This window comes from Chanos chanos, chromosome 3 (genome assembly GCF_902362185.1).
Source record: "Chanos chanos chromosome 3, fChaCha1.1, whole genome shotgun sequence".
In the NCBI taxonomy this organism is placed as follows: Eukaryota; Metazoa; Chordata; class Actinopteri; order Gonorynchiformes; family Chanidae; genus Chanos; species Chanos chanos.
In genome coordinates, this window is record NC_044497.1 from 19418673 (window position 1) to 19443406 (window position 24734).

The following is a 24734-nucleotide window of genomic DNA, read 5'->3' on the forward strand; positions in this document are numbered from 1 at the left end:
AGCAGGTTTGGTTTGTCTGAAGACAGGAGATGTACAGACAGAGTGATTGGGGAGGACTTTGAGTCACAAGCAGGGGGAAAAAAAAGATAATGTTTTCTGCCTACTATACATCAGAGAGTGCTCTCCTCTGTCTTGTTCAAAAGAATAAATAAAAAAAAAAATACACACACAACTGAAAAAAAAGAAAAGAAAATGAAGTATAAAAAAAGATGGTTAAAAGAGAGCCAACATTTCTATGGAGGAGAACAGGCAGTTAGCCACTTCAAGTAGAGGGACTTCCCAGTGTCCAGTGCTGTGGTGTGAGGCGGGTTTGGTAGGGGGAGTATGGGGGTAGGGGTGTGGGAGAAGGAGGAGGAGGAAGGAGGAGAGGGGGAGCTGGAGGTCTACATCAGTGAGCAGGGTGTTCGTCCCTGGGGGGCACCTCCGTCCATTTTCTCCGCTTCCAGGATTATCCTTTTGAACACCTCTACTGCAGTCTGAAACGACAAAACAAGCCAAAAAAACAAAACAAAACCCTGATGAATTATCGATGAGTCGCTGATTGCATTAATTAAAGACGCTCCATCACGCTGCATTTTGCCACATCAAATTTTTAATATGCATTTTTTATGAGAGAATTCATATACTCTCCCTTTTAATAATTTAATAACTCTTCAATAACACCCATCTACACAGACAAGCATGCCCACTGTTCAGTTACACATTAAAAGTACAATGGAGGAAAAAAAATTTAAATGAAAAAAGAAAAAGGGAAAAAAAAAAAAAGTTTAATATACTCAGTGGGAGTCACAAAAGAAAATAAAGCAGTAAACACCCAATTCACCCCATGTGCAACTTCAGCATTTAGTGTAAACACAAATACCGCTAAACTAATAAGAGGCAAACCATGTGCTATAAGTGGATGTCATACACCCCCTATAGGCCACTCTGATAATTGCAGTTACATCTCTGTTGGATGAATACAGGTGTGCATGCTCTGCAGCCAATCAGAGATTGTATTTAGTTGGTCAACAAGAAAAATAGCAGGACTATGGCGCTCCAGGACTGGATTTTGACACCCTTGAATTAACATATCCTCTCTCGACATACTCTAGCACAGTGGCTCTCAAGTCATCAGCTCCAGTCTTGGGATGCCATGTACTATATGTCTTTGTTTTAAGCCAACATTATCATAGCGGCTGGAACTCATCGCAGGCAAGATGATCAGATGAGCAGTGGAGTCAGGTGTGCTAATGCTGGGTTGAGAAGCACTACTAGACGCACTGGAACTGTTTAAAAATACATTCAACAGCCGAAATCTGCTGAAATATTTTATAAGTAACGTTTACATGTGAGTTATGAAAAATTAATCAGAAATGATATGATATGATAATTAAAGAGCAACAGTCATGAATAGTTTGACAAACAAAATGAGGATAATGTGGTAGTGTAGAGTAGTAAAACTACACACAGAGAATTAATTTAACTGATGTGATGGTAGATGATCAAAGTGGCTAAAAATAGACTTTTTTTCTTTTCCACTAGCCGAGTAACAAATCCATCATGGATATTGAGTCACTGTCTTACTCATGTGCTGCTAGCCGACATGTTTCTCTTCTCCCCGGGAAGCAGATGGAAAAACTAACGGGCTCCTACTCCACAAGGGATCTTTACATCAGGACAGAAACTGGAGCTGCGACATTCAATTAGCGGCGCTCTTTTTCCTCTCTCTCTCTCTCTCTCTCTCTAGGCTGCTCTGCTCTCAGGGGGATAGGGCCAACTGCCGTGTCCTGAGATGCCCCAGGACTGAGCCTACTCTGTGGGGATGAGAGGAGGGTTGGGGAAATGAGAGGGGGGTTGGATGAGAGGGGGGGTTGAGGGGTGGATGAGAGGGGGGTTGGGGGCTGAAAGACCTCTCCCCAGTCTCTCTGTAATACTCCGAGCTGCATGTAAAGTTGGGCACGGAGACAACGCCAACGAGGTGAACTGCCGACACGCCCACAGGGCAAACAAACACTCAGGCCAAGTGTGTTCTCATGTCACTCTGAATTTATAACAGCGCTGATACCAGGCCATTTCCTGAATTAGTCACTGGTACATGGCGTACGGTACAGCACTGTAGAAATTCCAGTGACAAATGTCAAAGCCTGAAGTGACTTCATCAACCTTTAACCTGCTGGAATTCCATGAGGCACTTTATCACCTTTCAGAGGTTTCATCAGTTCATGGCTGCAGCCTGGATAAGTTCTCAGAAGAAGCAGCGCTGATACCACACACATTTCTGCCCCAGTCCCAGAGAACGGTGTCAAAATGGCAGCGCCTTGGCAACCAACCTCAACTTGCTAGTTTCCTTTATTTTACTAGCGCAAACTTGCCGATCAAAACCCAACTTTTTTAAAACACTGACTATTTGTACAAACAGAGCTGAAATGGTGTGCTTCCTGTGACAGGAGTTTCCTCTGTGTGAAAACACAGCTTCAGACAGGCAACAACAGAGAGGAGAGTCAGCCAGTTGAGACTCGGGCAAATACGCGTTGACAGCTTGGTGACGGCTCATTACCTGGTTCTCTTTTGCCGAAGACTCCATGAACGCGGCGTTCCACGACTCCGCCAGGGCTTTGCCTTCTTCACAACTGATAACGCTGTGCAGGGAGAGAACAGAAAAATCAAACGACTGACAAAAAGGCACCTGACGTTGAGTCTGAGTTTACAATGGTTCAAACGTTAAAATATCAGAAAACATCTGAGACACTGAAATGAGTATCAGAGAGAATGCGTGTGATTAATCAATCTGTACGTGAAAAGTATGTGTGTAGCATGTGTATATGAAGCGATTTGTCGTTGTTATAACAACTCAGCCGGTCCATTTTGCTTTAGGACTGTGACAATGCTACTGTTTTAAACATTGCACACAACCAATGACATGTGGCTGTCAGATATGCCACGGCCATAAACTTACAGTGTGCCTACGCCCACCAACCAAACTAATTACGAGTCTCTGTAACTCCAGTGCTTTGACTCCAGCACAGACATGTGGAACAGCCAACAAGCACAGTGTTAGCACAAACATATGACACAGGTGAACACAGCATGCAGCTGGACGCTGCACCAACACCACTCACACACACAAATCACTTCATCCGAGTCGCACACTATGAATTTCAAAATCCGCTGGTGTATGCGACAAAGAAAAGAAGATGTAAAGGAGGAATACACGTCTAGCGATGAGAGAGATCGCAGCTACACAGCTTCCTCTACATTTCTGCACTGGCCTCCATCTTCGCTGAACAAAACCGCTCCTGCCCGCGCCAGGAATAAAGTACACAGCGCAGCAAAACATACCTTTCAGATTTTTACAACTTTAAAATAAAGTGTGACATAAGATTCTCTCGGGCAAGGTTCCTGAACCCCCATCTTTTTATCCCATCTACTATTTTTCCTTTCAAAGGTTACGGTTACTTCACTTAATGCTTCATCTGTATTCAGGCAGCTGACAACAGGGTTTACAAAAAAAAAGAAGAAAATCCCGCGGTTGGCATGTTTGATGTGCCGCGTTTATCTGCAGCGACTGGGTCGGCCTAGGCGGTCTGCCCGGCGGGAAAACACAGACGAGATGAAGCTGAACGGGTGACTCTTTAAGTGCACTGCTTTATGTGGTGTATCGACAGGGTTCTAATGGGGCAATCGATCCACAAACGCTTCCACTCCGCACACTCTCCGGCATTCCTAACAAACCAGACGTAGCCGGTTCAGCGAGTTGCTGAGGGGTGCGCATGCGGGGCGCGCGTGAAGGATAGAGGTCTCCACTCGACACATAACTCTTTATGGACCATTTAAAAACGTCTTCCTTCGAGTTTCTGATCTTCTCTCTAGAAACGAGAGCAAAACAGAGACATCCAAATGTGTTCTTATGGGTTTGATGTATGGGGTCGCTGTAAAAGCAATTACCACTTTGCTTCCAGGCACTGCAATGATGTTTGCTCTTGTTTTTAGACATACAGAGCCATTACAAAGCAGTGAGAGTGAAGACCAACGGTGACCAATGGCTAAATGCTGCTGACGTGAATTCCCAGAATCATGATTACCTAAATCCTCTGTGGTCATAATGAGATCGTGATTGAAATGTGATCTACAAGTATCAAAGCCACTCACACCAACGACGCATGTTAGGTCTTGCAATACAAATGCAAACCAATCTCATTTATCAAACAGTCCTCAAACAGCCGTCAAACAACTATACTTTTCAGAGCGTGCAAATAAGGAGAGATATATGTCGTATAGATGGGTGCTTAAGACGGGCTGAATAATGAAGATATTACTGTGTGTAAGGTCGTTTCTCTGAGCTCCAAATCCCTTACAGAGTCAAAACATCGCATGGCCAATCTGCTGACTGCGTCTCACAGACCCTCTCACAGCCTGATTTAATGTGCAGAGTGATCAATACAGTACAGCCTGGCAAGTTTTCTCCTCACTTCTTTCATTACTCACACACACACACACACAGACACTCTCTCACACACACAAACAAAAACACACACACTCTCTCTCACTCACACACACACACTCACACTCTCTCACACACACAAATGCACACGAGTGCACCATGAGAGCTGTTTCCTCTGAGAGGCAGTGCATGGCAGAAATTAATATCAGGACTAAAACCAGGAGTAATTTCAGCAAGTACATTAATTTACTCTCCCCATGGCCAGACAGTGTGTGTGTGTGCCTTAACTGAGATGAAAAGCCAGCGCATCAACTGGACAAAGGTGAGCCGACGGGCTGGGGGCATTCAGACTGCCTCTCGGCTGCCAGAAGGGGCCTGGCACAAGACAGATCATGGTAATTCTCTAGGACCACCTCACATCCTGTACAGGGACAACTTTTCGTCCTTCCATTTCCTAGTTACACCAGCTTGGTAGCACAAAACTGAAAACCTTCCCCCAACTTTCATACAATCTTCTGACAACGTCTGAAGCTCACGCAGGGGTGGGGGGTGGAGAGAGGCTGTTTCTAACGGAGCGGTGACGCAGCACTGCAGAGAGTAGCTCCTCAGAACAAAGTGTTCACACAACATTTTTTTAGGAGCCAAAGCTGGGACAGGCTCTGACCCACTTAACAGAGCACTGAAGCTGCCGCAACCGAACAAGAATCTCCACTCCTCCTTTTCCCCCTCCACCTTTTCTCACCCATCCATCACAGACCTCGGAGCAGATGACGAGCCCGCCGTCTCCAAGACGGAGCCCCAGAGGACCGCGTGGAGGCTCGAGAGACAGGGGTAATTCTGGTTCCCAGTGTTGGGAATTTTTGGGCAAGAAAGTCTCCACTCCTCCCCCCCCCCCCCCGCTTTTCCTCAGGGGCTACGGGGAATTTGATTTAAAGAACTTCGAGACATGTGAATCAAGCAGCAAACGTCTATCGAGCAAATCCATAAAAGTTAATGCTTAATGAGTCTGGCATGCTTTCATCTCGTTTCTCTGTCTCTAAAGTTACTAACTTCAGACCCCAATTTATTTTCTTTGAGCTGCACTGTTTGGACCAATATGCAAACAAGCTTTTCCAATATTTAATAGTCTGACAGACCAGACCATGCAAGCAAATGGAACTAAGTGTGCTTAAGTGTCCCAGCCCACACTCATGTCTCTTGTCTCTTTCTGAGAAGATGGCATCAAACTGAGCCATCCCGCCACACAGACACAGGGTTTCACGTCCTCCACTTCACAGCACTACCCTGGCATGGTGAAGGTGAGGAACACAGTAAGGTTTTACGTCTGTGAAATAAAGCTTTGTGTATTTTTTTTATGTTTGTGTAATAAAGTCTCTCTGTGTTGTTCCATACCGTTCCATGTGAAGATCTTTCTTATTTCCGACCAACATTATAGGTACTCTGGAAAAGAGGAGAAGAAGCACTTCACTCAGTCAGCACATGAAAACAGGACCAGAAAAGGCAAACACTACCACTTATGGACCGACTTCTCTCAAAGGTCTTTCACGTTCTTATTCATATAACCTGTAGAGAGAATGGACTGTTAACATTAATGACTGTCTCATTCAACACTGATGTTCTTCATTTTTATGATTAGTTCTCTGAGGGGCCCTAACGTACAAACTCATTTGTATATTTCAGATATTTGCACAACTTTACAATTTTAAAAATGAGAGCAGAATTTCAAAAGACAGAGAACTAGAATAAAATGCATATATCTAGGTAAAAATGGCATACTTACTGTACTTTACCAACCATATCCAACAGTTTTTCATGGATAACTTTTACTACTTCAAAACTGTGAGAGAAAGAGAGACAAAGAAAGAAAAGAAACAAAGAGTTTATAAAAGGTGGGATAACTGAATACACTTTGCATATGGAGTGGCTGGTGGATTCACACAGTACAGATCTTTCCAAGATACAGAGCTCAGGAGAATTTATTCCCATAAAAAAAGAAAGCAAAAACAAAACCAAAAAAAAAAAAAAAAAACCCAAAAAAACACTAAACCTTTGACTTCATTTTTCAACAGTGATCTGCTTATTAACAGTAGAGTATGTAAACACTGGAGCATCTGCTCTTGTCTAAACTGACACTCATGCCGGGTTCCAGTTTAACGACCACAACTCTGTGGGTGACCTACACAGCATGAATGCTGAGTTAACTGACGTCAGCCTGGAAAATTACACTCTTATACCAAGGAACAACAAGGCAACTGCACAAAGCCACAGTAAAAACAGTCTTTTGTTCTGTGTTCCCCACAAAGTCAGCATATGCTAAGGGGAGTCTGTAGATCAGCTACAGTGTTGAGAGAGAAATTACATTTAATTTCAGAGTAAAGTTATGTGAGGCTTGGGCAGAGGCTGCTCTGGGTCTAAGGATTATTATTGTTTTTATTATTATTTATTGATACAGTGGAGTTGGTAGTACCATGGTGCCCTCATTCAGTTCTGATCTTTAAAAGAAGTCCCTGTGAGCATTAATGTCATTTCTTATTGATTTTACATTTATTTATTTAATAGATGCTTTTATCCAAAATATGAAGTACTACCACACAATTCAACAGACTGCAGTCAATATTTTTTTTTAAAAAACACATTTTTCCTGATAAGACTTGGGCAGTGAAAAGCTGAAACGCCCTCCTTTAGCCTCCACTGGCTGCAGAGACCTTTGATAAAATATAAAAACAAAAACAACTGTAAATACAGTTAAAAAAAACAAAAAAACACATGAAAATGAGTTTAATGAATTAGTGGCAGAAACTAAGCCTTGACATTGTTGGAGGCATGGCTATAATGGTCTCACTCTCTCTCTCTCTCTCTCTCTCTCTCTCTCACACACACACACACACACACACACACACACACACACACACACAGAGTCAACAGCAGTGAAGTGAAGGGCCACTGCGCTGAGCTTGGTAGCCACAGACTCTGTGGACAGCCCTGAGTTCACACATCAGGCTTCAGAGCCAAAATAAATTCTAAATCAATCTGCATTATCTCTCTCTATCATCTTAATGTCTTTTTAATGGCTCTTTATCAAAGGAAATTGTCGGCTAATGGTAATATCAGCTAAGAGAGATGATTTTTATTCATAAAGCACATTCATTTCTCAACCACAGTGTTGAAAAAAAAAAGAAGAAAAGAAAAAAGCCAGTTAATGATGTTTGTTTGATGTATTTGCTGCATGTCTAAACGTGCATGTTTTTTTTTTTCAGAACGGTTAGTGCCTGTCTCCCTGCCTCTGCTCATGAATCAAAATCAGTACAAGACATGGAACGGTATGATTCTCAGTCAAATCTTGGTCATGTAGCACAGTCTGACAACATCAGACTCTCCAATTTACTACAAGGGTCAGAGAGAGGGAGAGAATAAAAAAACATGTCGTTTTTCAACTCTCTGTCTGTAAATATAAGTAACGAACACTGCTTTCTCATCACTGGTTCCCGAATAACTCAACCAAGACTAACTCAAGTTTAAATAAAATTGATGAAAGGGAGGAGAGAGCAGACTAATGAGGTCCTGAGAAAACTGTGACTTCTCCAGAAACCTCTGAATACCAAGCAAGACAGTCACTGGACTACAGAAAACTGCTTTTAGCCAGTCAACCAAATCAAACAAGGCCATTAACCAAAAAAGGATAACTTGTGTAATTATTATATTAGCTCTTGCTTACAGAGTGGTTAAAGTTGTAAAAACGTTCATTATCAGTTCAAGGAATGGTAATGGTTAACATACAATGGGACCCTCTTTTCTAGATTAACTCTCACAAATCTGAGAGCGTCACAAAAACACATGATGAATGACCTCTTCTGCTGGAGCTTCACCAGTTTACATTCCCCATTCACTAAACCAACACAGAATACTGAACCATTTTATTTTCCCATACGCTAAACCAATACAGAATACTGAAACAGGTCAGATTTCCCATACACCAAACCAATACAGAATACTGAAACAGGTCAGATTTCCCATATACTAAACCATTACAGAATACTGAAACAGGTCAGATTTCCCATACACTAAACCAACACAGAATACTGAACCAGTTCAGATTTCCCATATACTAAACCATTACAGAATACTGAACTGTTTTAGATTCCCCATACGCTAAACCAATACAGAATACTGAACTGTTTTAGATTCCCCATACGCTAAACCAATACAGAATACTGAACTGTTTTAGATTTCCCATACACTAAACCAATACAGAATACTGAACTGTTTTAGATTTCCCATACACTAAACCAATGCAGAATACTGAACTGTTTTAGATCCCCCATGCGCTAAATCAATACAGAATACCGAATTGTTTCAGATTTCCCATACACTAAACCAATGCAGAATACTGAACTGTTTTAGATTTCCCATACACTAAACCAATACAGAATACTGAACTGTTTTAGATTTCCCATACACTAAACCAATGCAGAATACCGAATTGTTTCAGATTTCCCATACACTGAAGAAATACAGAATTACCCTCTGACATTTGACAGACTTCACTCTCTGACTTCAGACTGGGTATGCTTTCTGAGTGTGATGACTGAGTCATTCATTAAGGGAAAAACAACATATTTACAGCTTATCCAACTCAAAGCCCTCATATGATGTAAGGAAAAAATGCATTGTGAAGCTGATGTCGGGCTGAGTGTCTGTGAGCCCGGACCGTGAGTGACACATGAAGAGAAATGTCGGCTGGCATTAAATATGCAGACCCACAACTGAGCTATGACACTCACTGACTATCCCACTAACACCCATGAGAAAGCGCTACCCCCAACACACACACGCACGCACACACGCACGCACGCACACACACGCACGCACGCACACGCACGCACACGCACGCACGCACGCACGCACGCACACGCACACGCACACACTGACAGTCTCTCTCTCTCACACACACACACACACACTCAAACCCCCACACAGTCAAACACATACAGATTGAGAGGAGTGAAGGGAAGAGATGAAGAAAGAGTGACGCATTTCCCAGGCCGAGCAGTTTTATTTCTGTTCTATTCCCTGGTGATATCAGAAGACTGAGCTAAAAGCATGAATATCTGAGCTCCAGTTTATTAACATATACAGTGACGTCCATGCTGATGGGCTTACTCTCTCTCTCTCTCTCTCCCTCACAGCATGCCTCACTGCTTCGTATGCATCCTCTTTTTTAAGGCACTGAATTATATTGTCGGTTTGTTTTCAGATGTTGTTCTTTGCTCTGCAGGCTGTGTGGTCTAAACTGATCTTTCTTTCCTTTTTTCCTCTTCTTTTTATTTAATATAACACCCTGACTAAAATTATGCCTTGTATATTTGGTTTACTGTTTCTGCAGCCTCTGCGATTACTGCATTTTGCTTTTTCGCACAGTAGAGATCTCTTGTTTAGCTATACATCTTTCACTGACACAGAACTCACACTGCAGACTGCGGTGCATTCGTCTCCCTTTGGCAAACGCGTGCGTAGGAACCTGCTCACATTTTTTTTTTTTTTACATCAGTCGCTCTGGATGAGAGCATCCACTAAACGAATAAGAGCAAATGTGATTTGCTACTGCGTGTCCTCAAGTAACCCCAGACATTTTATGACTGCTCTCCTTCCCTGAACTACAAAACACTGATTTTCTTGTTCTGTGGCTTTCGCGACTAGCTGGCTGTAGGAATCTGCTCTGTTAGACCTTGGATAAGGGAAATGTGTAATATATGTGAGAGATATTATCTCAGGAGAGAGCGGGGAAATAGCTGTTCTCACACAAACCAGTGTTCCAGTGCAGGTCACTAACTGCTGAAGTTTACATTCTTTAGGTGTCCTGCCCTGGGGCACTGGAGTATTTTTCAGAATGGGTCTACTGGAAGACTGCCTGAGACAGGTGACTTCTGTGGGAAATAAAGACCCATTACAGCTGAATACAAATCGAACATGAGATGGGACCTGATACTGAAATGGGTACCTATTATCCAGGTCTTCTTCCCATGAACCATTAAAACGGTACAAAATAGAGTGTATGGCAGGGCCACAAAAAATATCAAGACACATTCTCTGATAAACTACAGCTCCAAGATGCAAATTCTACTAGTTTAGTTCTGACCTGTTCTCTCAAGCACAATGGTGCAGTGCTCAAATTTAAACAGAAACTGCTAAGGTTCCAGGGCTTAAAACAGTAAAAGGCAGGAACACTGAAGCAATTTTACACTTGTTCAAACAAACAGCTCAGAATTGCCTCAGATTGTCAGCAAACTCAAAGGAACATTTTGATGATTAGTAAGTCAAACATTCAATTAATGACTTATTGTTCTGAAAGTAATAGTCAATAAAATACATGAAAAGATATGAAATGTGTGATTCCATTAAGACTCCTCAATGAGTCAATGAGACAGCATTCAGGCCCTCATCAAAACCCTTATGTACAGACAACTTCTCTGATGTACTCTAGCTCTAAAAGTGTTACTGTCAAAAGACCAAGGAGAACTGACTTATCTACCTACCTTTTATTTGATGTGACTGAGTACACCAAAATGTAACCATTGATGTCTATGGAGTATGTCTCTGGGAAAATTGAGTATTCATCCTGAAGGACAAAGATAACAGCGTTAGAAGGGTTCAGTCACTGAAAAAAAAGAGAGACAAATAAATAAATAAATAAATCACACGCGAGGATAAACCGAGAAAGTAATTCAAAGTCTGGGGCAGAGTTGGTGCAGTTGGTGTCACACTATCATCCAATTATGTTTTTACCTCCTCCACATGACATTTCATATAAAAACCCATCTTTTAGTGTCTCTGTGCAGTGAAGCGCAGTGAATCTGCCCTGACTCTGTGGTGTGAAATGCCCTCTGTGAACTCATACCTCACAATATAAACCCTGTTACTGGTTACCTTCCAAATGGACGCTAGCACATGACTTAATTAGAGGGAGACAGTGTTGTGAGAAAGACATTTTGCATCAGAGGAGTGACACAGCTGTTCAGTATCTCACACACTAACTGGATACTGATGACTATCTTAAATGCTGGTTTTTGTTTCACTGTGGAAATAGAGAGTAATGCTCAAAGTGTGAAGAATTGCGATTCATAAGCATAAGCAATGGATTTAATGACATCATCTCCACTTGTCAACATTAACAGCTGGTAAATAAACCAGTGAAATGTTCAGTGATTCATGCTTTACAAACACCTCCACCAATCACAGAGCCTGTACCTGAAAAACCGACACAAGCTAAACCTTTCTTAAAACTAGTCTAGTGTAATAGTATGACATGTAGGACATTTTCATTTTTCGTTTTCTCTCCATATCTTTCCACAAGTAAGATATGGTTCTAACTGTCACTGCATGCTCTCACCTGGCCCGCCGTGTCCACCAGCTGGAGATGGTACTCCTGGCCGTTGACTGTGATCATTTTTGTAAATGCTGTGGAGACAAAAAAGCCAACATACATATTTATATGAGAGAGACACTGAGAGATATATTTGTTAAAAGTTGACAGCTTCCACTTCTAAGGGAAGCTTGGTAAGCTTTAATATCCAAGTTGTGTGTTCCTCCTCCACTTTTCAGGCTGAGAATATAAATCCTGACTTATTTTATATATATATATATATGTGTGTATATATAGCTTTGATATCATAATTCTTCAGGAAATATGGAGCAAGAGACACAGAAAAGATTACTACACATGCTACACTGAGACGTTAACATGCTAAGCTTGGCAGACGATCAGATAAGATTTCCATCTCATACGAAATACAGCTCTTCAGTATAAACTGGCAGTGAAAGAATTAGATCACACATTTGAATTAAAGTTACAAAAAAGGAAGGAGTTTGCTCAAATGCACAGGTTTACTTAATGAGTGAACAATCTACATGCCCAAACCAGACTCTGTCTCGCACTGAGGGTGCCTCTCAGTTTCTACACACTGAAATTACTATGTTCCAATTGTTTCACAATTTGTGCTGATAACTGGATTGCACGTATCCAGTGGACAATAGTTACATATACAGTTCTACAATATAGCCTACCAACCAGGTCTAACCCCTCACAGTCTGGACTATGTCCATACTAGACAGGTCTATCAGCTTTGAAAAACTCTTGGTACTCATGCATACTTACTGGGAAAACTAGCGAAGACCCAGTGGTTCTTTCAACATAGCATTCAGTACCTGTTATTGGCACCACTAAACACTGCACTAGGTCTCATAAATGCATTTGTCATTTGATCATACAGTCGACTCAGACTGCTACCGAACAGGCTTATGCAGAGAATCCAGTTAAAACACAGACACAGAGAATCCAGTTGAAACACAGACACAGAGAATCCAGTTACAACACAGACACTGAGAATCCAAGGTAAAACACAGATCCCACCACTCAGGGTTTCTAACATCCCTCATACACAGGGCTAGGGAGAAAGACCAGGGCAGAAGATCGACAGGCTGCACAGGGAGTTGCAGAAACAAAACAAAAAGCCTACAAAGTCTTTCAGCCGAGAAAAAAAGAAAAAAAACAAACAAACAAAAAACCATACACTAGGGCTAGGCAATATTGCCTATAAACAGTATCACGATATTTCTAAGCTGTATCACGATACACGATATATCTCGATATTTTGAAATCTCCTCCAAAGCACTTTAAAAATACTTTATTTAACCCTTTAATGCATCCAATCACACCAGTATGATGCTTCTAGTAGTCCCTGCAGCATATGTCTTTATTAAATATTCTTCTTTATATTCATTAGTGGTTTCTGTTGGAACAATTTTAAATTTGTATGCAAAAAGGGGGAAATCAAAACGAAGTTACATTTAACTAAACAGTATTTATTCAACATCTTCCTTGCAATACCCAAACCACTGCCAAACAATGGATCCAGTGCGGTTTCTTTTCGGAACCAAGTCGTCCGCATCCATCTTCTTTTACCGTTTCCAAACTCAACATGTATAAACTTGCTTCGGCGCTTCACTTCTTTTGCCCTCTCCAGGCTCTTTCCCTGTTCCCTCCAGATGCAAAAACACACGCCCCACCTATTAACGTCACACACACTCGCCCCCGAAAAGTGGTCTGGATGGGTGGGTGAGTGTGTGTGACGTGTATTTGAGGTTTTTTTTCTTTTTGTGTCTGTGAGAGGGAGAGAGCCATAGGAGAGAGCGAGAGAAGTGAAATGTCAAAGTGAGTCACATGCCAGCGGGTTAAAAAAGTTACGTGTCAATTTGTACTAGATGTTCGCGGTATAGTCATTTACTATATCGCAAGTAAAACAAGCCGCGACACATTTAGTATATTCAGAATATCGTCCACCGAAATGGATCTGATTATCTGGCAATAAAATCTCACCGAAAAAATGGTCATTCAAAATAAAAACCAAAGCACAAGACACATGGCATGACAGAAAATGAGTGGAGTAGAAATTGCTCAGAAACACAGAGACGTGTGTGTGTCAGGACCGCCAGAGCCCTACACTAGCAGGTCCTGAGTCACAGGCCAATTCAAAACCATTCAAAGACATATCAATAATCCAAGACAGGACTACCTCTGCATCTAAAAAAGTTAATACAAACACTGGGCCGAAGAATGAATACAAATATGTAATAAATAAATAAACTTTTTAATTCTGCTACTGTAATTGATGCATCCACAGGCTTTGGATTTCTTTAATGCTTTTCTCCACATAGACTCTTGAAGTCATCCAAGGGATGCTGTATGCATCAGTTACTATAACATAATTAAAAGTCAAATGGAAAACCCTCCAGTGTAGAGAAGCCGCTGGGTCTGATGGCATTAATGGAGACATGCTGAAGCATGGCAATCCTCAGAGCAGGTCTGAAACCTGAATATCTCACTCATAACTGGAATAAAACCCCCATCACTGCATTTTCAGAAAAAAGCAACAATGCAGAAATACTCAGGCCCAAAAACTACAGACAGATCACAGCATCAATAGCAACCTAGCATTTTCTTTCAATAAAATTAACACTGGAATATTTGTATGTCCTCCAAAGGAAGACAGCCTTTAGCAAAAGTAAAATCAGCTGTGGTCTGTCAGTAAGGTTGTGCTGTAATACAGGTGACACTGTGGTCTGTCAGTAAGGTCTAGCTGTAATACTGGTGACACTGTGGTCTGTCAGTAAGGTCGTGCTGTAATACAGGTGACACTGTGGTCTGTCAGTAAGGTTGTGCTGTAATACAGGTGACACTGTGGTCTGTCAGTAAGGTTGTGCTGTAATACAGGCGACACTGTGGTCTGTCAGTAAGGTCGTGCTGTAATACTGGTGACACTGTGGTCTGTCAGTAAGGTCGTGCTGTAATACTGGTGACACTGTGGTCTGTCAGTAAGGTTGTGCTGTAATACAGGTGACACTGTGGTCTGTCAGTAAGGTTGTGCTGTAATACAGGTGACACTGTGGTCTGTCAGTAAGGTTGTGCTGTAATACTGGTGACACTGTGGTCTGTCAGTAAGGTTGTGCTGTAATACAGGTGACACTGTGGTCTGTCAGTAAGGTTGTGCTGTAATACAGGTGACACTGTGGTCTGTCAGTAAGGTCGTGCTGTAATACTGGTGACACTGTGGTCTATCAGTAAGGTTGTGCTGTAATACTGGTGACACTGTGGTCTGTCAGTAAGGTTGTGCTGTAATACAGGTGACACTGTGGTCTGTCAGTAAGGTTGTGCTGTAATACAGGTGACACTGTGGTCTGTCAGTAAGGTTGTGCTGTAATACTGGTGACACTGTGGTCTGTCAGTAAGGTTGTGCTGTAATACAGGTGACACTGTGGTCTGTCAGTAAGGTTGTGCTGTAATACAGGTGACACTGTGGTCTGTCAGTAAGGTCGTGCTGTAATACTGGTGACACTGTGGTCTGTCAGTAAGGTTGTGCTGTAATACAGGTGACACTGTGGTCTGTCAGTAAGGTTGTGCTGTAATACAGGTGACACTGTGGTCTGTCAGTAAGGTCGTGCTGTAATACAGGTGACACTGTGGTCTATCAGTAAGGTTGTGCTGTAATACTGGTGACACTGTGGTCTGTCAGTAAGGTTGTGCTGTAATACAGGTGACACTGTGGTCTGTCAGTAAGGTTGTGCTGTAATACAGGTGACACTGTGGTCTGTCAGTAAGGTCGTGCTGTAATACTGGTGACACTGTGGTCTGTCAGTAAGGTTGTGCTGTAATACAGGTGACACTGTGGTCTGTCAGTAAGGTTGTGCTGTAATACAGGTGACACTGTGGTCTGTCAGTAAGGTCGTGCTGTAATACAGGTGACACTGTGGTCTATCAGTAAGGTTGTGCTGTAATACTGGTGACACTGTGGTCTGTCAGTAAGGTTGTGCTGTAATACAGGTGACACTGTGGTCTGTCAGTAAGGTTGTGCTGTAATACAGGTGACACTGTGGTCTGTCAGGAAGGTTGGACACAGTGGACTGTCATCAGCAGAAGAGCGACTGAGTGCTTCAAAACTATTTAATAGTTGCGCGAGATCACACTGCCATGAAAATGAATAATTCGAGATACAGATACATGCAGGTATACATCTCACTAAAAGAATATTCCCCCAGTTTCACTGGTCATAAAAAAATAGAAAATAAAACAACACACCCTTCTAATTTGACCAAAGAAACCCCACTAAATCCTTGACCCTAACTATTATCTTATGTTCTCATTTAAAGTTTTAGCTGCACAAGTATCCTGTAATGCTAAAAAGCCTCTTTGACTTTCAAAAAGAGAGAGAGAGAGAGAGAGAGAGAGCACAAAAAGCACTTAGCACCAGTGCCTACAGAGAATCAATTTTTAAATGCTAGAGTTTCCTCTCTCTGGAAACAGAAAAAGAAAGAACTGCATTAAACAAAACCATTAATCCTTCATCCTGCCTAACACACTCTCAATTTCTGGCCCCATCCAAGGACATGGTGATGGTTTGGTCACCACCTGACGTGCATTACCCTGTCCATCAGTTCCGTGATCTCGGCAGCTTACCAGACCTGGCAATCACGGGCAAAGAGGAGTCAAAAGAACAGCAAAGCACAACCACCTTACATGGAATACATAAAATAAAAATAAAATAAATAAATAAATAAATAAAATACAGTGTATAATTTTTTTTTCGTTAGAGCTTTGGAATTTGTTAGCTTTGTTAGGACAGTTTAAAAGTAAAGTTACATTACAGTGAGAAAGGGCTGCTATCCTCTATAGGACCTGAAGGTTGTGAAGTCAGTAGCTTAGACATGGTGGTAAAGCTTTTAACGTCTAGATAAAACCCAACTGTACTAACAGACCAGGCTGGACAAACCAGTGAGCAAGAATAAAACAGGCAGCATCTAGCTAACGCTGCAAATACCATTACTCAGGCCTGAAGACTCACTGAGACCACATCGCTTCCCCCCCCAACCTTCCAAGTCATATTAGCAAGTAAAATTAGCGGCAAAGAAGTGCCCATTCATCACAAGTAATGAAGCCAGTTTCTCCAACAGCACCAGGTCTGTCTGAGGCATTTGGAAGGGGGGAAAAAAGGGGCTTAGCAAAATGGTCCAAATAGACAAAGCTAGAGAGTACCAGCCATTTCAGTTTGGGCTTAGATGGTAATGAAACACATAGTACCAAACATATTCTTGAATATAACAGTTTAGTTCAAACTGCGCAATGGACTCTCTCTAAATAACCTCTCTGCCTATAGTGTGGTTATGGTATGACAGAAATAGGTTTCTCTGAATGATCGCTTTGGATACTGCAAGCTATTTAATTCTAATTTACGATGTAGCCTACACTGTATAAACTGCCTATACATATATATATATATATATATATATATATATATATATATATATATATATATATATATATATATATATAGCTATGATCCAATGACGCCAGGGAAAGCACAAATACATCCTATTCAAAAGGTTTCCAAAAATATTTAAACACAACCCAGTACAGTACTGCATGCTGAAGCTTTTAACCAGCAAAAGCAAAAAAAACCCTGAAAGAGTTAACCTGGAACCTTTCCAACAGGTTTTGAAATAACGCTACTCTGTCTTCCCATTAGCACATCCTATAGCCGGCATTCACGGCTTGAAGCGACTAATATCTAGCGTTGTATCGTCGGTGAAAGACAATCATCTCCAGTCCATGGTAGCAGTCAAAATCCTTTATAAAAGCTGTTTGGCTCTTTCTCATGTGGCCCACACATTCTGTAATTGTTCCCTGTGCCCTTCTTCTGCCGAAAGAAGGCTTAAAAAAAATTCTTAAAGAATACAGAAAACCACTCCAGTTAGCATCAACTAAATTATAGACGTAGAGGAAAACTACAGGGGAAATGCACAACACACAGCCAAACTCCCCTCTCCCAGTGTGCTGCCTGTGCTTTTTGCCGACGCAGTAGTGTGTCATTTTTTTTTTTCTTGAACTGGGCCCAGTGTAATCTCCATGACCTTTACATTGCTCGAGAGAACTGCTCACATGGAGCTCATTATTCAAAGCTCCTCGGTATCCTAACTGCAGTCCTCGAGACAAAGCCTAGTTCCCTGACCTCGGGGAGTTCACTTAAATAAACCGCCGTCACCGGAGTTGACAGCCCCACGCATCCTTCACAAACAGGCCCCTGAACCTGCCCACAGAGAAACTGAGGAAGAATAAGTTGTTTCAGTGTGGGTTTGCCTTGAATTTCTTGCAAATATATATTTGATGAACAGAGAGACTTTGCTGTCCTTAAGGTGAACAGACGGGGGAAAAAATAAAAATGGGGTTAGGTTCAGGGTCGTGCGTCATTGTCACGCAGGATGTGACACTGGGTTGCTGACCAATCAGATTCTTAATTATCGGTGGAGACACAGTGGTCTGCTAGCTTGTTTCAAAGGGGCTGGGTAATCCACATTCAAGACAGAATTACCTTAGGATGCCCCTCAGTGACACAGTCTTAGACAAGGCTATAGAAATGCAGGTAAACCAGGAGATTTGGAAATAGCCACTCAAGCAAGCTTAAAGCACATACACTAGGAGCCTATGAGGGATTTCATTGAGAAAAAACAGCTGTAGCTAAATATAGTCATGGTTTCTTGCTCCGTTTTGTATACATCGGCTTCTGAAGCAAATGAGAGTGACAGGAATAACTTCCATGTACAATCCACAGAGTTTTAGTGTTATACAGACTGATAGTTCTTATGCAATCACTTGTGATTCGCAGGTAGGAGAGATATATTCCTGATAGGTTAAGGACTCAGCCAATGAATGAAGCCGATGAGTGGTTGAAAGAGTTCACTGTGAACTGTATGTAGAGTGGAGTGCTCAAAGTCGAGGTGACTTTGTTCAGAAAGAAGAAGAAGAGAAAAAAAAAAGTACAGTCTGTGCTGGAGCTGGCTCCCACGGCGTTTCTGAATTTCATGCAAATTGCTATTTGGGGCTGCTTCTACCCTTCACTAACAAGGAGAAAAAAAAAAAAAGATGCTGATGCCAACAAACAAAGCCATCGTCAGGGCAGATCTGAGCTGTAGCGTGTGTGTGCGGCTACCACCATCAACCAGCCAGTGCTGCTATGAATGAGAGGACCCTGACAGAAATACACCTGGCCTCTTTCCAACAGCTGCGTTTCCGTGCCAACAGTGGCGAGTCGTGCCGTGGGAGGAGAGAGAAGAATGCAGCAAGGTGGTAACGTTTCAGTCTTTCACACATAAGTATGCATTCACAGACACACATACACACGCATGTACAGGCAGCCATTGTCATATTCTATGTCTGTGAGAGACTTGATTTAACAGCACTTACTGTTTTCTATAGTTGGGTCATAGGAGTCGACGAACTGGCCTTCCACAAACTGTATTGTCAAGGAGGATTTCCCTGTAACAAAGAGGGATACAAACATCAGTGTGATTATCAAATAAAAAAATGGAGGGAAAGGAAGTAAGAAAGAAAGATATGGAGAGAAAAAAAAGAACACCACAAAATCCACACTTTAAGTCTGACTCCAAGCTCATGTCAAGTCCTGCCACAGCCATGAATTGTAATTAGGATAATGCTAAGTTTGGACCCAAGGTTTCCCAATATTTCCCAGTATTCCTTAAAAAAAATGTGATGACATCAGCTGTGGAGTGATTGTAGTTTTAGATTAAACTGCGGTTTAGTCCCAAACACAGCTTAACTTTCATCTAAGAAACTAGCCCATATGGCACATAGATGACAGCTATGTAACTGTACACATTGGTACATGTGATGCTGTGCAAATGAGGCATACAGATTGACCATGAGTAAAATCACAGCTTTAAGGCCACTCTCAAATCATGTGGCCTACATATTAGCCTATACATCTTTTCATTCTGATTAGGGAACATTTTCCTTTTTCTTTTTTTTCAGTTTTAATTGACAAAGTACTATCCACATCAGGATCTGCTGTGTAGTGGTAGTAGTGGGAACATTTCTTTCATACTAATATGTGCTGTCCAACCGTGTAGGCAGATATGTCCTGCAGCCTGTTGCTATAACAACCACGAGTCCACATCGGCACCCAGTGTTTGTAGAGATGTGGAGTCTCATTCACTAGGAAATGCCCAGAGAAACACTGAGAAGCTCTGTAATAAAACTGCAGCTCACCTAATGGAGAATTGTAACATTACTTTCATTCGCAATGCCGCGATGAACATTATGGAAACCATAATGCCCATTTGCTGAACAGATTCCACTGGAAACGGCGACATGAATGTTGCTTGTGTTTCAAAAGGCAGACAGAGCGGGGATTTAAGTACAGATAGATGTGACCCTGTGACACTTAGTACATCAGCGTAAAACCATAACTTTAAAGCTGATTTCAGCCAAGTGGCTAAACTACCGTCAAACCATGTGGCACTGGTACTCACTCTTGCCACAACTGCACAGCCTTCTGTACAGTGGACTGAAATATCTTCAGCTATATGATGATCCTCTCTGACCTCACTGAGGAAGAACAAGCACCAAATCTCACTGAGAGGCTTCAGTAATGTATCGTCCAAAAAAAAAAAAAAAAAAAAGACAAAGAAAGAAGCTCCATCCCTCTTTCTGCCCTGTGTTTGAATGAAGATGGAAATTGGAGTGTCCAGCCCTGGAGCTATAAATAGACACTGTGACAGAGTCTGTGGTGAATGTACAGTCCAGGCCCTAGGAGTGTATGACCCCGAAAAACAAAAGCCCAGATGTGGGAGTAAGATTACCCACTGCCCAATGAATAGCAAGCATACGGAACTACAGCCCTGTGGAGAAGAGCCGCCCACTCAGCGTGCCAGTGGATGCCATTTTAAAGTGTGTAAACCTAAAGTATCTTTAACTACTCACGCTCAAACATCCACAGTTATGTCAGTGGAAGAGGGAGGGATTTAGTGTACCTTCACTATGCTAGCAGAAATCTTAGTCAGAAGCTCCAGCTGAGAAGACTAAGGGAGAAAATCTGAGATTTCCTGTTACATGAGCTAGTCATATGTGACTACCATGCACCAAGATGATTCATAACTCTTACAAACCAATCCTCATACTCACACATAATGGTATTAAGGGTTTTTTTCTTCCTTGTGTGATAAAAAGTGATCAGTTTTGCAATTCTGTGGCAAATTTACATGAACACCAAGACAAACTGAAAGTCTAACTGTCGTTTCAGATCAGACATTTGCAGTCTCCACTATTGCACTACTGCTAGACTGACTTTACCGTGTCACAGTTCCTCTAAGAGAAAGCATTAGCCTGCCCACCTTCATGTAAAGCCATCATGTCATTCTGGAAATGCTGGTTCTGTTGAGCTCACATCTAATAACAGTCTAACTGAACTAGCCAGAATTTCCCGTGTAATGTAGAATATGCGAGATGAGAATATGTAAACTAGACATTTAGAGAGAAATCCAATGATTCCTGTGTGACTGCATAGAACCAACAGATTTCACGTTGCATGAAACCGTTTCTACGCCAAAGGCTGCAATCAACTCGTGTGTGTCGTGATGCGATTTCCTCATGCTCTGTGCACTATGCTTAACCAGTAATCTTTGCATACATAACTTTATATGCCTGTGTGTGTGTGTGCGTGTGTGTTTTGCATTTCCTGCTTGTTAGGTGATTCATAGCATTTGATTTCCACCTCTATCAAAATGTAGGCCAATACATATCTTATTCAGGATGATAACACATAATGAAGTATTGTGCCAGTATATTCTACCGCACTGACATTCTCCTAACAATTTGAAACTAAAAGAAAAGGCTTCAGGTTGTGAAACATAGTCTTTGTACTGAACACAACAAATACTTCAATATCAGGACTTGGTTCAAACACATCCATTCTTTTCATTTGAACCTAAAAAAGGTCTTGAGAAATTAGACAGTGATAACAGTGTTAAATTCAGTAATGTTTAGTGGTTTTCTCAGCTTCATCTGAGGGACAAAGATCAACTAAGGATTCCTCTACAAAAAAGAAGCGATCTGTGAGCAGAGTGCCTCTGATCCTGTCTCGTGAGCATCCCTACCTGCAGTGCTGTCCCCTCGGATGAAACTGCTTTGGCTGCATCTGGTCCCATTCACAATATGGTGCCAAGCTCAACTCAAATCGTTAGGAATTGTATATTACTAAATATTCTCAGGGATGAGTTAGCATGTGTTCAGTCTCTTTATAAAAATGAATCACCACGCTCTAGAGCACTGAATGGCGACTTGTACATAGTGTACAATCTGACCGATAAACCGTAAGAGGAGTATAAACCCGAGCGCCTCGCAAAGATATCCAAACCTATCTTGGCCTTATCGTCCAGGAACATAGAAATTAACATCTATCAACTGCAAAATGATTCGCTCCTTATCCGTATTCAAAATATCCCAAGCATAATTCTAAGGTCAAAAGGATCGCATAGTTGTGAAGCCAACCTAGTGTCTATATTCACAGCAGACGACCAAATTTCATAATGGGAGTTTGGGAGAGACGCTGGGAGTCGGAGTCATGGTGACTTCAAGCTTGTAACTGACATTCAGCTGATTCGTCCACAGAGTGATCAATGAACGGTCACCAGACGCAATTTAAGCGGCACTTAAACTACCGCTCACCACACTTAGCTTACTGCGGACCGTTGCGATGTTTTGGGCCATTTTCTAACTAATAAGTCAAAACGATGAATTGCTCGCATGATCAACGTGCTATCTGGTGCCTACTTACCCACAGATCTGTATCCTAGGACAGCAATTTTTCGAGATTTTGGCTGCGGCATCTTTTTCCTAGCAGCGATACCACACCAATATCGACATACAGAGGCCTTTAACACACTCCGAATCCACCGAAAACTAGAAATGAAACAGCGACTCAAATGTTTGCCACGCTATTGATTAAAAAAAATCTGTCTCTGCAAATTAAGTGGGATTTTAACAATTTCACGGAAAAGTAGTCGGGCATCTGTATCCTCTGCGTCACTCCCCAAAGCAATCCAATGTAAATTATTCAGGAATGTCTGTTGTTGGTTGGTTGCGTCTACACTGAGAGGCGGAACCTTCCGCTCTTTGTGAACGACTATTGGATTTAGGATGTTCCCTGTTTTTACGATCTCAAATTACATTGGACCGTGGGAGTTGTCAATGATGACAACAATCGTCTGTGGACTCTCTACAGTGAGATGATGCTGCGCTGGAAGTTGGCTGCCATATTACACACAAGTCACATTTTTTTCTGTTTCATGGATCATACCATCGTTGAAAAGTAGAGAATAACTCAGATTAAAAAGACATGGAATGGACTCGTTAAGGTTATGGCTCCTTATATTGCGAAAATAAATTAGTTACTCATATGACATCTCCTGGTTTAGGTTAAAATGTCTTGCCTTGTTCATGCATATTTAATCCGAAGCGTGTACTTTGGTTTAGGCAAACTGTAAAACTTGCACATTGAATTAACAGCTTCGTCCGTCGCCGTCAGTTTATTTTCACCTCTGTAATTTCATATAACGATATCTTACCATTCCACCAAAAATTATACAAATTTCTTACGAATAAGCGAATAAGAGGAGTGGACGTGTATGTGCATGTGTTGGTAGTAAGAATTAAAGTATTAGTCTTTGCTACCATCTAGTGGTGATTAAATAGGAAAGACCTCTTGCCTGGCATGGCATGGCATGTGTTTGGGGGGGGGGGGGGGGGGGGGGGGTTAGAGGGTTATTCCTCAGAACAGTGAATAATTTACACTTTAGGTCCAATCTTAGTCATGTATGCTCATCAACGTGGTGGTTGTGTTTACATCACTATTCTCTTGTCTCTGCCTCTGAGATCACTCACGCATTCACTCATTAACAGGTCGCCAGTCCATCGCAGCCTCTGAGATTATTTATATTTAATCATGGAATCGGAAAGTTCACGATCTCTGATCCTGTTTCCATGCTGTCCTCGTTAAATCAGGAGTTATTTTTCCAGTGATGACAAGGATGGTGAGATCTGGTAACACGATGCCAAAATGTTGTTGTAGCTGGGGTAAGAAAATATGCCTTCGCCTGGTGGTCAACTTTAAATCGACAATGGCAGGCAGCAGCTACTTGTATAGGTGGCACACTGACCAGCGATTTCTTTTTAAGGCCATTCTTATGTAGCACAATGGTATATGGGGTAGCCGAACTAGGGCTGCGCTTTTAATGGCGGTGTGTTGCGAGATCAGCTGCTTGTGTATTTCTGCATGCGACATCCGAAAAAATATAAACTGTGTTCAAAATGTCCACTCATCCACTATACAGTGCACTAGGCTATATAGTGAATCAGCCATTTTGTAGTGCTGTTCGAAATCTCAACTGTAAATTTACGACACCATATAGTGCCCTACAAAATCGTCAGCAAAATACTTATGATACTGTTGTGCCAAATGATTAAGTATTTCGTTGTTTGTGAAACATATACTACAGCATAACTTTACAAGATGCTCCACGTTCCTCATTTTAACGCAGGCGACAGGCTGCTTCTCTGATATTTCCCCTCTAGAATAACACGCAGCCTAAAATTACATCTGTATTCTCGTAATATCATGACTACTAAAACTACTTTGTTCTCGTAATGTTATGACTTTTTTCTTGTAAAATTATGATCTTATTCTCGAAATCTCAGACTCCCCCCTGAATGTGGCACAATACTCCGTCGTACTAAATAATTTATTTAATTTCTTTATTCAGTGGACATAGGCTATTCAGTGTTTGAAGTCTATGTTAGCAGTAGGCCTACCTATTAAAGCAGAAAAACATGTCTATTTATCGTCAGTCATATCGTCATCGCAATACTGTACAATGTTATATAGGCCCATCGCACATTGCAGATTTTCCTTAT

The 24734-nt window shown here is 41.7% G+C and overlaps 1 protein-coding gene across 1 annotated transcript; it reads right to left on the reverse strand.

The window, feature by feature from the left end:
• Positions 1–383: 383 nt before the first annotated feature.
• Positions 384–22668, reverse strand: rheb (Ras homolog, mTORC1 binding). Its single transcript, XM_030769972.1, has 8 exons — positions 22600–22668; positions 19212–19283; positions 11811–11878; positions 10957–11039; positions 6204–6260; positions 5816–5863; positions 2540–2621; positions 384–476 (listed from the first exon to the last, which is right to left on the reverse strand). The coding sequence occupies exons 1-8, from the start codon at positions 22649–22651 to the stop codon at positions 384–386; spliced, it is 555 nt and encodes a 184-aa protein (XP_030625832.1). The 5' UTR covers positions 22652–22668.
• Between the last annotated feature and the right edge of the window lie 2066 nt (positions 22669–24734).